General features: G+C 34.0%; 1 protein-coding gene across 1 annotated transcript; it reads left to right on the top strand.

Annotated features, from left to right (window-relative positions):
• The first annotated feature begins 1510 nt into the window (after window positions 1–1510).
• LOC110033331 (homogentisate 1,2-dioxygenase) lies at window positions 1511–16485 on the top strand. Its single transcript, XM_020737262.1, has 10 exons — window positions 1511–1558; window positions 2042–2327; window positions 2872–3102; window positions 11089–11168; window positions 11696–11863; window positions 11952–12130; window positions 15141–15210; window positions 15405–15559; window positions 15746–15829; window positions 16156–16485. The coding sequence occupies exons 2-10, from the start codon at window positions 2098–2100 to the stop codon at window positions 16348–16350; spliced, it is 1392 nt and encodes a 463-aa protein (XP_020592921.1). The 5' UTR covers window positions 1511–1558; window positions 2042–2097; the 3' UTR covers window positions 16351–16485.
• Window positions 16486–18609: the final 2124 nt, after the last annotated feature.

Genomic DNA, 18609 nt, shown 5'->3' with positions numbered 1-18609 from the left:
ATTGAACTATGGTTGAATCAAGATCAATTCAATTTCAAATATAACTGAGTCATTCCTAAATCAAGATCAAACATTATGTGAAACATGTTCATATATTATTCAAATCTTATTTAAAAGTTTGAAAAAGAGTGAAAGGTGACTAAAGCATGTTAAAAAATGATTTAATCGCGATAAAAAATGATTTGATCATTGTTTGATTGTAATTTAAAGATGTCTTGAAGATATTGTAAGTTAGTGCAATCATGGTTCACTCATGGTTTATTCATTCTAATCATTTTCAAAGATGCTCAATTATAGTTCAATTATGATTCATACATGGTTCAAAAGATGCTCAATTATAGTTCAATTATGATTCATCATGGTTCAAAAGTGGGTTGATGATGGTTTACCAAGTAAAATGGTTCAAAAGTGGGTTGATGATGGTTTACCAAGTTTATGACATATATTGTTATGACTACTAAACCTTTAAGTTTATGTTTTAGATTGAACAATATATTTAATATTAATTAACAAAAACATATAAAACAATAAGCTTGAATATTGTTGCTTGAAGAAAAACACTCTACAGTAGTCTACGTGCAAAAATGTTGCAAAGAGAAAGAGTAGAGCAGCTCATGATTAAAAATTACATAACTATTTAGTGAGGGCTTAAACTTCTATTTATAATAGACAATTCTTTTTTATTGTGTTTAAAATAAGCTTTTAGGCATTTTTTTCGAATGAAAAAAAAAACAAGCATATTTTTCGAATGATCTCAATTATAAGGTATGTAAGCCAATTTGTCCTTTTCTAATATCAACAAAATTTTCTTTTTTTTCTTCTTTGGATACTTTTTTTATTGAGTTATCATGTAGAACACTAGTATAATATGAGAACATATAATTTTTGGGGCATTTACATACACACCAACCCAATTCTTATGCTCACATGCCGAATACTAAAGTTTGCTTTTTTACACTTATTCCACTCAACTCTTTCATTTCACATAAAAATATCCCTATTCTAAATGTTATATTTTTAAATACACCTTTCCATATATAGGTAAGGTGGCATATACATTAAAAAATTAAGTTTAGGTATTAGATATGTAAATAAGAATTAAGTGATGGTGTATAAATCTTTCATAATAATTTTAAAATTAAGTTCACATAATATTTTCACACAACTCTTTTCAAAAAATGTTTAATACATATTTTAAATATAATAATTCAATTGCACAAAATTACAAGTTAATCCTATTAATCGGTTGATAATTGATAATTTTTATCAAGCAAGTGCAACTGTAATGAACTCTAATATAAAATAATTACCTTATTCACTAGATAATAAGTAAAATGAAATATAAAACAGTATTATTAAATTGGGCTATGAAATTTAGAAGTTTCTCATGTCTTATCTAGATAAAACGGCCACGGTTGCATCGACTGTGTCAATTATATGCTTAGATAATGTTTTTCTTTCACAAATAAAGGGGTTCCACGGTCCGGGCATTGGTCGGCCATTGTTCCTGCGGGGGGAATCTGTTAGGTCCAACAGCTACCAGTGGAGTTATTGTTGGGTATGGAGTGTAATTATTTCCTGCACTATTATCTATAATCAAATATCAAAAATACAATGCAGCTTCCATATCTACTTTTTTGCACCTAATAATTTTTTTTTATTGGGCACCAATCACATTAGATAGGATTGTATGGTAATGGATTTAGAGCGGCATTTAATCTGAATGTACGTTAAATATTGTCAAATAATCATTTTTTGATAGAATAAAATTATGAATTTTATAATTTAACTTTCACAATTTTCGATCGTAAATTTTTGATTTACTAATCGATGAATTTACGAAATTTATAAAATTAAAAAATTAATGAGATTTATTTGAATGTAGGCAAAAAAATTTTAAATAATTTTAATAGATTTTTGAAATTTATGAGATTTTAGTTTCAGATAACTTTTAGAATTTAACTCATTAAAATTTAATAAATCGAGATTTTATAGGATTTACTGAATTCTGATAACTTAAATTCCATCTTTGCTTTGCCAGGCAGCACCGGTCCTATTTTTCTTTCCATCAACTTCCCACAGCCATCCGGACGCTTCATGTCGCACGGCGAGGACGGCGGTTGCGTGGTCGTGACTGAAAGTAATTCACCTGAATGGCCGGAAAATCTGGAATACATGACCGGATTCGGGAACCACTTTTCATCTGAAGCACTTCCTGGCGCTTTGCCAGAGGGACAGAACAACCCCCTTTTCTGCCCCTTTGGGCTTTACGCTGAGCAGATCTCCGGCACGTCCTTCACTTCCCCACGGCTCCTAAATCAGAGGAGGTTAACACTTGGCTAAAACTTATCTTCCTTTCTTTTCTTGTCGAGCTTGATGATGAGTTATTGACGCTTCTTCCCGACAGAGATTGGTTTCTGAGTGTTTGGTGTGTCTATCCTTCGCAGGAGTCGTTCTATTGTTCTCTTCTTTTAACTTCATATCCGTTTTCTCGAGTTTTTATGAGTTTTTACGTACCAATCTTTCAAAATTTTGATCTAAATTTAAAATTTATCTTTCAATCACCCTTTTTTTTTTACTTTCTTATATGTTAAATTTTGAATAATTTATGGGCGGTTGAAATGTAAAATTTTAAATTTACTCAATCCATTGTTTCTAAATTTCTGAATGATTGAGATATAAAAACCCTCTTTTTATTAATTTGCGAAGTCAGGGGCGGAACTCACTTTGTGGGTTTGATTTTGGACAATTGAATTGAAAGAGATGCTTTGTTTGCCTTGTGGTTGTAAAAAGGTGCCGGCTGATTTTAAATATTACTTGGAATAATATTTTTTTCATATTACATTATTGATTTCCCTGTCTTTTCTGCAGCTGGTTGTATCGGATAAGGCCGTCCGTTACACATGAGCCGTTTCAGGCACGTAAGCCTCGCCATGATAAAATACTCAGCGAGTTTAATCAGGATAATTGTTCTTTCACGCCTAATCAGCTGAGGTGGAGGCCTGCTGATTTTCCTGAATCCCCCACTGATTTCATCGATGGGATCTATACCATGTGCGGTGCGGGAAGCTCCTTTCTTCGGCATGGCTTTGCTATTCACATGTAAGGCTTGAGTCGTCAGAGTTTATTTATGCTTGAAATGTTATCCTTCTGTCTATTTTGAAGCATCTCAATTTTTTTTTATTTAATTTTTTGTTATCTAGTCTATGCTGGCGAATATTAATATTTTGGAATCTTTTAGTGATTTTATTTTATGTGTTGTCTATTTGCTAAACAAATATTCAAACAGTAAGTTTGGTTTCAGCTTATTTGTTCCATGTTGGAAAGATAGCTTTTACTCCTACTTGGCAATCATGTTCACGTTTAGGGTTATCACTGTAGATAGGGCCTCCACTTCTTAAGGGCCAAGGCAATAGCAATCAACTTCCACTCGTGCATTGACTTGAGCCTCGCCTTTGCTTTGAGCACCTGGTTGAAGTAGGCAATCAACCACTAGTCCTGCATGAGTACTGCTCCCAATCTCTACCCTAACGCATCTGTTTCTAACACAAATGGTTTATTGAAATCTAAAAGTGTTAATGCCAGAACACTGGTCATAGCTCTCTCAAATGTTTGAATGTACGTGTTGCCACTTCACCCCACTTGATTTGTCTTCCTTCAACCGTTTCATTAGTAGCCAGGCTACAGTGTTTTACCTCTCAAGAATTTTCGGTAGTATCCGATAAGACTCAGGAATTCCCTCAACTCTATCAAACTCTTTGGTAAACTCGATTGTGGGCTTCTCTGCTACTCCAGTCCTGGTCTATCCCCTCATATTCATAGTGTGATTTAAAATATCCGTACACTAAATTTAGGGACACCTCTGTGACATTCAAGTGCAAATACTCTTCCTTTATTGTGTCTTCCTTCGACTCCTCACTATCGGTCCCCTCCTTCTCTTGGACTACAAGAATATGAAGCACGTTCCTTGCAATGGTGGTCTTTGGCATATTTCTCGTCACACTGGAAATATAATTATTTTGCTCTTTTATCACGCACTTTTGCATCGGTGAGACACTAAAAATTGCCCCCAAAGATGGGTCTCCACACTCTTTTCCTTGGCGTCTCCTGAAATTTCTTCGTCTGGGTCCTCAGTATCATGGTCGTTGAGGCACTCCTGTAGAATTCTCCGGTGGTGCTGCCTTTGTTGGTTTTCTTCATCTGTTTCTTGATTTGCACCATCTGAGCAAGCTCCATTTAATCCCCGAGGTCTCAAAGGTCTAAGGGCTGCTTGAATGTCAGGCTTTAGGTTCTTCATAAAGATCCCCTTAAGTAATGAAGCAGAGACACCTCTTAGTAGCCCTGACAAGGGCTCGAACCTCTCTCTGTATTCCATGACTGTCCCCTCATAAGTGAAAGCATAGAATTACTACTGTTAGTCTCATTCTGGAATAGTTTGAAAACGGTTCGAACAATTAATCCTTAAACTCCTCCTATAAATGTATTGAATACCTCTTCTCCATCCACTGATATTATGCTAGGCCCTTTTCCTCCAAATATAACATTATTATCATAAGTTTCTCTTCCCTAGTCAGCCCATTTACTGCAAAGTATTGCTCTACTCGATACAACCACTCATGTGCATCTTCTTCTTCGAAGATTGACATCTTCAGCTTTCTTACTCTCGCATCGCCACTCTAACTTCCTCTTCCTCCTCCAACGTTTACCCCCATGTATCTAGGGTGAAACTCCCTCATTTGGTCGTAGCCATACCCCACTTCCGCTTCTCTCATTCCTTCGTCGTGCTCTTCCGTGCCCCTTGCACTACCCCTCTGACCTTCAACCCAACCCATTCAATCGGACGTTTCCACTCCCCTTCTCTCAGAGTCTAATGGGGAAGCTCTTGATGATAGATGTTTTCCTTCTCGTTGTCCTCTCGTTCGATTTCCTTCCCTTTCAATTTGGCCAAAGATTCTCTGATTAACTCTTGGTTCGAGTTTGCAATTTGAGATGTCGACAGGGTTTTCGATTGCAGCTCGATAAGCCTCTTCATCATCTCTCGAACTTCTTCTATACTCTCGAATCAATTTTCCATTTTGTTTTTCATGGAAGAAAACATCTTCTCTATGATGGCATATCTTTCTTCCATTCCTGGTCTGATTTTCTTTACTTTGCCTCCTGACACTTTCACTTTCTTTGTCGCCATTCCTCCAAGATCTCACTCTAATACCAATTTGATATAATATGGAATTAAAAACATGTAACAGACAACGAATAAATTTTCTAATAAATCTCACTCTAATGCCAATCTAATACTCTCTAATACAATAGAGGGTTGGGGAAACTCAGATGAGGGTTGATTTTGAAAGGAAGCAAACATGATGCAATGTTGATCTACTGATTGAGAGATAGATCATCTCTCCACAAACCCTTGACGCTACTAGAATCACCACTAGAATAGAAAAACTGCAGTCAAACAAAACATAACAACAATTCCTAGTCAATTATCCCTCAAAAATACTCTCCAGGCCCCCTTTCAAACTTTTTCCCTCAAAACCCCCTTGATTTCTCTCTTGTACATTATTAGCGATTTTGTGGGCCCTACGTGGGCACTGCAATTGTCGTTAGCCACTCCTTGGTATTCTATCCCCAAGACTGGGCCTGCTGGCATGGCTATACCTCCAGCTAGGCTTGCTGGGCAGGTCGGTTCAGATCGATCCTCCCTAGACCGGTTCGTCTGCAGGGCTGAAGATCCCATTGGTTCTTCCGTCTGCAAGAATCAGAGAAGGTGTATGAAAAAACTACAGAGCTTGGCTTCACCTTGTCATATTTTAGTGTTGTTGCACTACCTTATAATTATTATATCATTATAAAAGCAATTTCAACGTTGGTGAATGCATAAAGGATTTGAAACTTGAGAGCTTGACACTGTAATGCTACATAAGAGCGTCACAACACTACGTCAGCATCATTGGAGCGTTAGTTCGATGCACTGGAATGCGACGACCTAATAAGATAGTTCTGAAGCGGTTTCAAAGCAGGGAGTTGTTCTTTCATGCAGTATTGTTGAGCAGCTTCTGAGTGATTAGGCAGTGGAGACACTGGGTGATAAGTTAAGTAGTGTGTAAAGTGAAACAATACCTAGTGACTTTTGCAGAGAGGAATGGTGAGTGTGCGTGAAGCAGGTGGATGGTCATTGAGCAAAAGCAGACGAGAAGAAGATTCATTTTGAAAGGCCAGATATAATTTTATCTCACGATCATGCGTAATGTTTTTGTGTTTTATTCTCAGAATCTTATTGTTCTAACAAACATGTGTAGGAACTAAGTGTTGATTCTTTAGATTTATGAAATATTCGAAGTATTTGTGTGAAGTTTTTTGAATGATATGAATGAAAATTTAATGTTGTCATATTTCACTTTAATCTTTATTGAAAATTATTTTGTTTAAATATATTTTCAAATTTAGTGTGATCTTATGATTTCGACAGAAATCAAGTGAACGAATTAGGGTAAAACATTCGGGTATTCAAATGCATAGATAGATAGATCTTAAAAAATTTTTATTTTATGAGAAATATTTTTAGTTGCCATCAATTGCAATAGTTGGGAAAAAGACATCCTTAAGTTTTTAAAGAATTATTAGACTCTCTCACTATCAAATAAGATTAATTAATCAAAAATTTTTTATTACCATTAAAATTAAAATTAAAAAAAACTTCAAGCACATTAAAAAAAACTTCAAGCACATTTTTACATAGTCATTTTTAATCTTTAAAATTTTAGTTATTTTCCTTATAGACAGCTAAATTTTATCTTAGAAGTTTTTCTCTCTTTGATTTGACTGTTATATAAAATTTAAATGAATAAAATTAGTACTTAAAAAAATAATAAATTGATCCTCATGGCAGTGATATCCTATTCATCACTTTATTACTTGAAACAACATATGCGCATGTATTTACCGTATAAGTCAGCCAACCTTCCTCTCTTTTGTGTTTGGGGGGCAAATCCACATTTGGTAAGAAGAACTCGGTGCCTTCTCTACTAATGATGTACCTTTTGTAATGATGAGTGCTCATGCATGAATTAATAGGCTTGCTTCATGCTGGCTTGTCATTATAGGAAGTTGTATCACCGACTTGCTAGCTTTGGAAGGAGACCTTTTGTAGGGACTATTGCATATGTCAAGCTGCTTAGAAAAAGGTTAGACATTGAGTGTTGAATTATTTGAGACCCTTAAAGTGGCAAGTGAGCAGTATAGTAAGTATTTTGAGGAATTGTAGGCATACCTCACCAATGAGAAAGAACTCGTCAAGCAAATTAAAGAGTATAAGGCAAAAGAAGCTTAATGGAAGTATTTGAGACCCTTAAAGTGGTGAGTGAGTAGGAGAGGAAGTACTTTGAGGAATTGTAGGCATATATCATCAAGGAGAAGGAACTTGTCAAGCAAATGAGAGTATAAGGCATAAGAAGCTTAATGGGACAAGGATTTCATAGTATGGTCATATGAGGAGAAGATAAACTTCAAAATATTTGTGGAATATATGATGCCCTCAATATGCAATGAATCATTGAGAAGCATGATGACGACATCGATTATTGTCTTGAGAAGTTGGTGCTTTGCTACGGCATGCTAACAAATATAAAGATAGAGCTACTTTTAAAATTGATGGTAGACAAGTCTTTTGAGGTCGAGTGGAATGGGGGTGAGTGTGATTAAACGCCCGAGTTTTCTTTCCTTGGATGTTTTTAGCAAAAACTAAAAATAAAATAAAAAAGTAAAAAAATAAAAAACAATGAATGAACTTTTTAGATATACTTATTTTTTCACCATCTTCTTTCTGGGTTTATTTTGTTACTGAGCCGAGTAATCCTCCAAGCTATTGAGTAAATGTCTAAACTTCTTGAGTTTTGGATGTTTTGGTGTGTAAATGTCAGAGGATGTAAAATGATTATTCCAATAAACTCATGCTCGATCTTCCTCTCTTATGCAATTTTTTAGAAGTTGTTAGATAGGCCTCATCTCTCATTAGAACGTAATTTTTACGTGAAGAACTGTTTAGATTTGCTAAATAAAATTGGCTCGCTTACTACTCCATGCAAATCATGATTGCAAAGAGGGGAGTCAAATTCTATGACTGGAATTTTCAAAATATGTAAGAGGATTTTGAAGGTTTGATTCTTCAAGTCTGACGAGTAAGTAGAGGCAATTTGATATCATCCCTGAAAATAGGTTGATATTTGTAAAGCAAAACTTTATTTTTGAGAGAGAGTCTTTGCATGTTAGATACACCATTATATATCCTATCTTTGAGAGTGACTCAAGAGATAAAAAGGGCAACATCGCGAAATATAGACAAATTTATTTGCCTAGAAGTTTTTTATCACCTACTGGCCTTGTCTTTTTATGCTTGGCCCCGATCTAAGACCACTTAGATTCCTAAGCTTAACTTATTCTCCGTCGTTTTACTGTTGCTCTGGTACTTTTCTTTTAGTTTTAAGTTTTTCAATATTGTTCTTCACACTCTCTTTGGTATGAGTCTGGCTTACCCCGAAGTCGGGCACATCTGTCAAGATCAAATTTTTTTTAGCATTTGCTATTTTCTTTTGATGGAATTTTTGGGACTCATCAAGAAGTGGCATGTTCCACAAGTATGCTTTCGGGGAGGAGGTGAGTTTCTTGAATGTGATCAATAATGAAGGGTGAGTTCCTAAAATTGTTGGTATTTGATATGACATTCCCTTACATTAATCATTCATTGGACTCGCAAAAAGGTTTTCTCCTCACGCCTTTAATGAGAAACTTTTTCGTTGACCTCCCATAAATTGTATTACAAGATAAAATTAACTTCTTCTTTGACCTGTCCTATACTGTATTACAAGATAAAATTTAAAAGAAAAAGGTGATTTTTTTCTCATGGACAGAAGACCTTTAGGTCATTTTCAATCTTGGTTCTTGGTACTTCACCCCTTTGTATGCATGTAGTTGATAAAACTTAGGGCTGACTTCCTATTTTTTGCAACTCTTGCGTAAGGACAGCTTGTGCCACTACAGATTCTTTACTCTCAACTTCTCTCTTGGAATGTCACCGTGAAGCTTTTGAAAGTCTTGTCAGATTTCTGTCTCATCTTCGGAAGCATCTGTGAGCTCTATAAAGGCCTTTGGGCATTGGTGAGTTGGGTAACAAATACTTTTTTGAATTTAGTGAAGTGATGACTTTACTGTAAACCACTTAAGGGATTATTATTTGAATGTGTCGATATTGAAAATTCAAAGTAGGCTAAATGATCAATTGGTTCCATCTTTTCTCTGCACAAATTTGGTGTTCTATCGTGAATTTCATCGAAGTCTTGGCTTTTGCAATCTTCTTGCATGCGGCATTGTCTGCTTGGTCATCTGCCTTTCAACTTATCTAGGCGAAGGTGTGGACTCCTTATCATTGCCAAGGTGGTGAGCCTTGTCCATAACAATGTAGTTGTTTGTCATCTAATGCCTGAGGGATGCCTTCACATATTTGAATCTAGAGAGCTTTCTGGTGCCTCTCCTCTTGGGACTTCTCTTGGAACACCATCTGAAGCTGTTTGCATCATCCTTGTAATTCTCTTATTCATCTTTATAAGTTGTTTATTGATAACAAACTTTTTATTTTTCACTTTCAAGGGTGTTTATTTATGAGGGTGTCATTCCAAATATGTAATTAGAAAAACCCAAATGCTGCTACCCATAAGATTTTACTAATGCTCTTATTAACAGAAAGAAGAATAAAAGGAAAGAGAGAAACTTTGAGGTATCTTATTATCCACTCTAATGCTAAGAGTATGCATATATCATTTGTCATAATGCATCTTTGACCTCATATTTATAGGTTTTTGTGCACTACAGAAGAAAATAAAGTTTAATCTAATAAAAGAAATAAATAGACATGTGGACATAATGATCGGCATCCTATTTCTGAATCGCTGTCTTGGCAAGTACTTTCAAGATTTTTTTGCATGAATGTATGGAGTCACACCTTTGAATAAGGGGATATACTTTTTTCCATAGATGAGTTCAAGCTGTGGCATGACCTCTCTGAGCATTGGTGAGTGCTCTTCAATTTTGAGCTAGACTTTGAGGGCTTTGAGCTTTGATACCTAATACCTAATCTATTAAGCTTTATCTCAAACTTTATATTTGGGAATACATTTAAAATATAAGAAATATCATTTTGTATTCATAGGCTTGGAGTTTAATTTAATGGTTCTATTATTTCATTTTATGTTATTTTGTTTAAATTAATAGACATGTTGGTTTTACCAAAATCTTCCCCTTGGGCATAATCTGCATCCCTACTTTCTTTTTGCAAATTAAAAAACATTTTTGGTAGTATTATCTATGCGATTAAAATTTTCAAACTTCTTTAGGAAAATAACTTGAAAACTAATTTAACAAATAAACATAAAAAAAGGATCTAAAAATGGTGAGGGGCTGCTATTATGTTTTTGGTTGCCATGCAGGCAACTGCATGGTACTCTGTTGGCAGCCAACAAAGTTTTGTTTTTTTATTTAAGTAACAAACACATTTTCTTTAAATATATTTATTTTTGAACTAGAACTTAGTAGTAATATGTTATTATAAACTTGACTTGTTTAAGAGCTCATTTAGTCTCCTATAAAATAAATTATATTGTTTAAAAGAGAGTTCACTAAATAGACCCCAACAGCTGTATTTAATTTTTGTCATAAAATATATAAAAAATATATTGCAAATAAATTTTAACTTTAATGTATGAAAAATATTAGCTTGGTGTGTAATATTTTATTTCTTTTTTAATTTAATTTTGGAGTTTTTCCAATCTTTTTTCTTCAATTAATTAAAAAATGAATTTATAAACAAATAGAAAGTATATATTTGTTACTTTTCAGGTCTGATTGTTTTAAAATAATTTCTTTAAATATTCGCCTAAGCCATAAACTGTGATTTAGTCATCTTTGCTTGACAGTTATGTTATTGTCTAATGCTTGAAGCAGTTTTTATCCTTGATGGTCTTTAGTTCTGATACAAGATTTACCACATTCTTGTGTCATAGTAAATTATAAACTCGTGCAAATGATCAATTTGTGTAGGTATGCTGCGAACAAGTCCATGGAGAGTTGCGCCTTTTGCAATGCTGATGGAGATTTCTTAATAGTTCCACAAACAGGAAGTATTGATTTGTTACTCTGTTGCACATTCGTTTGTTGATTTGCTGCATGAATCATTATTCAATTATTGAGGTTGCCCATTTCTTTTTTCTTGTCTCCTCAATATTGTCTATCTGTGAGGTGGTAGAAATTAGTCGAGTTTTTAATATTAACATAAACTGTAGCATAAATTCAATAATATGGACAAGCTAACATGAAATAACTTCAAGTGGGATATGTTTAGATTACTATTAATTTTCAGCTAAGCTGCGCAATACTACTGTATATCGTCTAATGGTAAAAATCTTCAAATAGACATTGGTTTTGTAATACTCCTATTGAAGATTCTTTAGTTATCGGTTAAAATGCTACTTCCTTTTAGTTGGAGTTTTTAAGGTTGTAAGGTGGAAGTAACATCTGTAAAGATAAGGAAATGAAGGGAAGAAAAAGGATTAGGAGTCGTTTGTAGTTTCTCCATACAGAGTTTCTCTATTAGAATACGCCAATCTTTTCCTTTTTTATCCAATCTTCGTCTCCTTAACATTTCCAGGATTGTGGATTACAACTGAATGTGGAAGGCTGCAGGTCTCTCCGGGTGAAATAATTGTTGTTCCACAAGGGTTCCGATTCTCTGTTGGCTTGCCTGATGGTCCATCACGTGGTTATGTTGCTGAAGTTTTTGGAACTCACTTTCAACTCCCTGATCTTGGTCCTATTGGTACAGTTTTTTATTAGCTTTTGTTAAAAATTTTCACCTTTTAAGCTCCCTTTAAACTGTGTTCAATTTCATCTAAATGCTATTATAGGTGCTAATGGGCTAGCCTCTCCAAGGGATTTTTACGTTCCCACAGCTTGGTATGATGATGATGATGCTCATGTTGGTTACACAATCATCCAGAAGTTCGGTGGCAATCTGTTCACTGCAAAACAAGATTTTTCTCCGTTTAATGTGGTTGCTTGGCATGGAAATTATGTGCCATATAAGGTATTTGGTATATTTATGCTCACCTCCTTAATTTAGCCCACCGAAGTCTGCTTTTAGATTCTTTTTATTATGTTAAATCATGATTTCCTTTCTATATTGCAGTCTCATTAATGAGATTCATTGGACTTATGCTTTGTTATCAATCATAACTCATCTTGTCAACAAATTCTGTCCAACAGCAACAGCAACAATAGCAACAAGACTTTATCCCACTAAGTTGGGTCAGCTACATAAATCTTTTTTCTCTATTGCATCCTATTGAGTGTCATATTTTCATTGAATTCTTAATAAATTAAGATCATTTTTTATACAATATGCCCAAGTCCTTTTAGGTCTACCTCTATCTTTCTTAACAAAAGTTGAATCTAAAACATCTACTCTCCTAACACTCAACTAATTTTATCTAGTGGAGAATAAATTAATTAATGAAGTGTTAAAGAATGAACCTCTTTCAGTCATTTATCTCCATAGAAATTGTGTGTCCAAACTTGCAACAGATGTGAAGGCTTTGGTAAGCAAGGCTTGCATAAGAACATCTTTTTATCACTTAGGGGATTTTTGTAGCGACTTTTAATAGGACTTATCACTAGATTTACTTACTCTAATCATGAATTATTGGATTTTGTAGCCCCAATTTTGCCTTCGAGTCAGCTTAAATCCAGATTTACTGAACCTAGGGGTTGGGTGAATTTATGGATTTACTAAATCCTACTAACTCTAAACCATACTTGCAGCCAAACAGCCCCTTAAAGTGGTTTATTTTGCAATGCAAGTTTCTTTTTCTTGTGATTTTTTTTCTAAGTGTTTTAAAGTAGATGGAATGCTCTATTTACAGCCTAGAGAACCAGTTTAAAACCACTTCCAACAAAACTAAATCCTTTGAACTTATTCTAAAAGTTCTTTTTGATTAAAATATACGAAAATAATTTTTATAGGTGGAGTAAAGAGATGGAGGGTCCTAAAAGGAGTTTATAGACTTTTATAAAGTGAAGATATTTAGTAACAATATCAAAACAGTTTTTGGGGATCCACAAATTTGTCTACTAGGATCCATTATCATCTCAAACCATCTGTAAACTTGTTTTGTGGATTATGTTTATTATTATTTTGTATACATGTATAAGTATGGTGCATACCCTCAAACCTCTGTATGCGCATCATAAATATGAATACATATGCATAAATTTATTATAAAAAAGAATATATTGATGTGATCACTAGCTAATTGATTTCGATGCAAGCTTTGCTTGAATTGGCTTGAAGATTAATTCTGATTTAGAAAGGAGTCTTGCATTTTAAGGGGGTCGTTGTTAATTTTAATATAGTTTCAAGTTAGGCTTATAGGAGTAGGACATGAATTCTGTCATTTAAAAAAAAAAATTATTTCCTATAGGTGGTAGAACGGACCAAACTAAATAGTTTATGATAATTAAAATTTCTTTTACTAATTCAAAGTGCAGAAAAATAAAATAAATTAAATTAAAATAAAAACTTAGTTTCATAAAGGATTGTGCAAGAAATCTTGAGCCAAGGATAGTCTTAATCTAAAAATCACATCAAGGCCTACAAAAAATGACTCAAATTAATTTCGAATGCACGTCTTCATGTCATGAATCTATTACATCGAAAATTGTGTTGATTTGGTCCAAATATACTTATTCATTGAATCATGCATAAAAAAATGTGTTCAAGCTTACATGAAAATATGTATCAAATCTTAATCTTGCAACGCTTAATGTAATATGTCTGTGATCATCAAACTGAATTCATCTACCCGAAGGGCTCATAGGTTCAACATCTTCAATAAACTCAGAACTAGAGTATATTCCTTGGTTATCATGCTGTTCGGGTGGATATAAATTCATTGACATCAACATAATTTCACTCCCAGGTACACTCCCAGCATGATATGATAAATAATAACAACTATAGCAGAGGCCAATAATACCAGATGTTTGAAAAAGAAAGAGCTGCATTATTATTACAAAACTGCCTGAGCATAAGTTAAATTGTGATAATCGAGCAACTGAAAGCATTTCTTACAGGTTCAAACTGTGTAGTTTACTGTGTATTCAGAAAAATTAATAGATCAATTATTGAAACTGCTTGTTGCCATCTAGAAACCATACATGATTCTGTAGAAAGGAAAATTGGGTTCAGCAACTACCTTTCTGGATTTGCTGTGACCACATGGAATTGAATCCAGTACTATCCAAATTCCACAAATTGGAATGGTGCTTAAACTTACTGTCAGATGTGGACATGATTGAAAAATAGAGTGTTAATTAGATTGATTCTGGGGGGCATATGCTTGGGCTTGTTAGACTTTATAAAAGTAAAATTGGTGACAAAATTTTCTTATGTCTCATTTCTTCATCCTCTTACACAACCTTTATGGCATGAAAACATATTTTTATTTGAGTTTTGAAACTAGGAAAACTTTCAGGGTTTTTCAAATCTTGCACCTCAAATGCTCTACCTTGAGCTTCTCCGTTGAGCAGCAAGCATGCACTTAACAGTAATCCAAAACATAGGACAGTGCAACTGTGCAAAAAAAAAGAAGCTCACTTCCCATCAACGTAATGCTAAAGTCTTTTTATTGTTCCACCATGCGTGGATTATGGACTTCACAGATGCATGATGAAATTTATATTTGCTTCTGGATTGTGCTTGAACTGTTAAAGGTGGGCCTCATGCTGTAAAGAAAAACCGACAACTTCATAAACTCCGTTCAATTCTTTTTCTTGTCTGCTATATTATGTTATTGTTTTCGTTTACTGAATATATCAACCAATATAACGTTACGCATGCAAAATCTCTATCTGGTGATCCGAATTGACTGCTCACTTTGATTGTTATCAACATCGCATTATTGTCATGTTGAAATGCTGATTGAACTCATACAATCGCATAATATTGCCATACAATCCTAGGTACTCTGACAATTTTCCTGTGCCGCAATTTTTTATTTCTATTTATAACATGGACGTGACATTCATTTTTGTTCCAGTATGATCTCAACAAATTTTGTCCGTTCAATACAGTATTGTTTGATCATGGTGATCCCTCGATTAACACAGGTAGCTTCAATCAATTGACCTTTTTAAAGTTGTCTATTTTGAATTAAATCCTCCTAAAACTGACTAAAAACATAAAGTACATAAAGAAGAAGAATATAATGAAAATAAAAGGGCTAATCCTCTGTCTTTTTTCTAACTTCCACCATCTTCGCTATTATTGTTTGGGCTTCTAACTCATCTATCTTCTGATGCAGTGCTGACAGCTCCAACTGATAAGGCTGGCGTTGCTTTACTTGATTTTGTCGTCTTTCCGTCCCGTTGGGTAGCTGCTGAACACACATTTTGCCCTCCCTATTATCATCGCAATTGCATGAGCGAATTCATGGGCTTGATAAATGGTAAATATGAGGTAAATGTCTTCCTTACCTGCCGAGTCTTCATTTTTTGTATTATCATTTATTTAGGCTAAAAAAATAATCTGAGTACAGAACAGTACAAGGTAATACAGATGAAAAATTCATATGCAGCATACAAAAACTATAAGCTAAAGATCTTTATGCATGCGCTGATGACAAGCTTTATATTTCTTATATAGGCAAAGGCGGAGGGCTTTCTCCCTGGAGGGGCTACCATTCATGCATGCATGACGCCCCATGGACCTGACAATGCGACATATGAGGTCATATTCTTAAGCCATTCTGTGAAAAAAAAAGGAAAATTTACATACATACCACGTAATTCCTATGTAATTACATATGTAGACACCTCAACTTAAATTTTTACTTATATATCACCTGAACTGTGCTTGAAAAGGTGTATTTCATCTTTTAAAAGGTAAAATAGTGATATTTTGATGTGGTACGAAAGATTTGGGTGATTTAAATATAAAAAAAGTGATGTTTAGGTGTTAGATATGTAAAGACTAAAAATCATGTAGTATGCATGTAAATGCCTTCTTTATTCTGAAAGAAAATGTTATTCTGCATTTGTTTCCTAACATTACAGAAGGCGATAGAACGCGGCGAGGATGCGGGGCCTTACAAAATAAAGGATACCCTCGCATTCATGTTCGAGTCTTCGCTGCTTCCACACATCTGCACTTGGTCTCTGGAGTCTCCTTGTAGGGATGCTGACTACTACCAGTGCTGGATTGGTTTAAAATCTCACTTCTCCGCAGAAAATGGAGGGAAATTTGTCTAGTTTGGATACAGGGCCATTAGGATGTGATGCAGGCCTATATGGTGTGAGTGTGTATATAACGCATTACCAGTTCTTCAAATGATGCTGATCTCAGATTCTAGACGTAAAATGTCGGTTTGAATCGCATGCTTAGCTGATATCTTAGTGATTGCTAAAATAAAGTTCAGGAGCAGATGCTAGATAAATTATGAGAAATTGTATTTATGTATTGTTTTTTATAGTGCATTATGTCACAAACCTTTTCAAATGCCCTGTGAGTTAAATTTTTTTTAATTGTTTTTTTTATTAGGATATTTGAGTAATTTTTTTACACTTATTGACATCCATTAATTTCTTTGGCCATGTGATGGGCAAAGAGAAACCATTTGATTTTGCTTGGCTGGAAGTGGCTAGTTTTTATTTTATTATTATTATTTTATTTTTCTGAATAAAAATGGCCGTAAGCAGTTCTTTTGGCTATTATACAGAAAACTGTAAGGTTTAGAAATCGCAAAAATATTACATCAGTGCTACGCACGTAGAGTAACACGACACCCTACGCGACAAAAAAAAAAAACGGCGCGGTAACACGGGGAATATTCCCCCTGTGTTATTCATGTGTTATTGTGCCCCTCCCTCTCTCCCGTGTTATTGATGTGTTATTGTGTTATTATAACACCAAGAATATTCTCAGGACACAATAACACCAGAATAACAAGGGGGAATATTCTTGACAGAGAAAAAAACGGCACGGTAACACGGGGAAATATTCCCTCCATGTTATTCATGTGGTATTGTGTATTATTCATGTGTTTTTGATATATTATTGTGTTATTATAACATGTTACCGCACTTTTTTTTTTCTGTCGCGTGGGGTGTCGTAGTGTGATTTCATTGACCACGCCCAACCTAATTTTCAATTATGCAATTATTTATATAATTTATTTAGTCGCACATCATAAGAGAAATATCACATTCAATATTTTAAATAATAAGGAAATAGCCTTAAACTTGGAAGTTTGTAGCTCGCTTGATGGGTACGTTGGTTATTTGTATGATTATAATTTTTTATCATATACAAGACATTCTAAATTTTACTGAAATTAAAATATTATATTATAAACTCCATAAACTTATTTTAATCACTAAATCTGACATGAAATTGATTGATTCAATAGTTCATTAGATAGACTGTTGGTTCTTATGAGTTTCGACTGGTTCGATGTTGAGCCAAATTTTTTAGGACCATTTGAAAGGCTGTGTAACCAATTCCTAGTCAAACTATTTAATGAGGCCATTCCGATTCAATTTATAAAACCTTGATAAAAATGCTAAAATGAACCAAAAATAATTGAGCATCCAATCTATTTTTAAAACCTTAGAAAAATCTTTCAAAATTATCCAATTATATTTGAACAACTTCTTGAAATATTGTACATTAAAACAAGTGAAAAAAAATGGAGAGGGGGGAAATTAGAAAAGGAAAAGTTATAATGGAAAAGATTAAGGGTTAGCTTGAGGTATTTTTTGATAATTTTCATTTTTAAATAACAATTAATCATATTTGGCTATTAATAATTATTTTTTCTTTTTTTCTCTTTTTTTTCTAGCTAAAAATAAGTTCTTGCTATTAAATTTTGTTAGTATGGTGGCATGGTAAGAAAGTAAACTATAATTTTAAGGCAATGCTGAGTAATTAAGTTAAAGGGGATTCTAATATTGTTGTCTTAGAAATATGGTCAATTTATACATTGCGATAGTTATTTTTTATAAATTTTTAAAAATATAGTAAATTTAGGGATATTGCTTTCTGTATTGTTCTCTTATAGCCTAACAAAAGGCTTTGCCCTTTCTCTCCAAAGTTCACCGCTCCACTTCTTCCTCTCCCTTCTAATAAAGTCCGATATTCCATTTTGTAAATTTTTTTTTTTTTTTGAGCTTACATTATAGATGTGGCAATTTGGATGCATTTATGATTGAAGTTTTCATCACTCCAATAATAACTGGGATGAATTCATCTCTAATCAAAGTTCTATTTCTAAAAGCTCTCCCTTGAATACCACTTTTGATGGCACTCATTAAGCTTTGTTAGTTGTCTTTAGGATACATTACTATATGTTGTTTCTGTTTTGCCTCGATCATTGACCCATTTATCACCCTAATAGATACACCCTACCATATCAAATGCAAATTATGTTTACAAAACCCTTAAGAGATTATGCAAACCCTACGGCGGATGAACTTTATTGTAGTATTCAAAAAATTGCTGTAGTGGTTAAT

The sequence above is a fragment of the Phalaenopsis equestris genome, unplaced genomic scaffold (assembly GCF_001263595.1).
Source record: "Phalaenopsis equestris unplaced genomic scaffold, ASM126359v1 Scaffold001142, whole genome shotgun sequence".
Lineage (NCBI taxonomy): Eukaryota > Viridiplantae > Streptophyta > Magnoliopsida > Asparagales > Orchidaceae > Phalaenopsis > Phalaenopsis equestris.
Note: the sequence above shows the minus strand (reverse complement) of the source record. Positions and strands in the feature narration are given on the sequence as shown.

Bases quoted from the DNA above. Each gene is read 5' to 3' on its own strand.
- LOC110033331 (XM_020737262.1), top strand. From the start codon at position 2,098: ATGTCGCACGGCGAGGACGGCGGTTGCGTGGTCGTGACTGAAAGTAAT. The intron at 3,103-11,088 runs GTAAGGCTTGAG...CAATTTGTGTAG, and splicing joins CATGGCTTTGCTATTCACAT to GTATGCTGCGAACAAGTCCA. The intron at 15,211-15,404 runs GTAGCTTCAATC...CTTCTGATGCAG, and splicing joins TGATCCCTCGATTAACACAG to TGCTGACAGCTCCAACTGAT.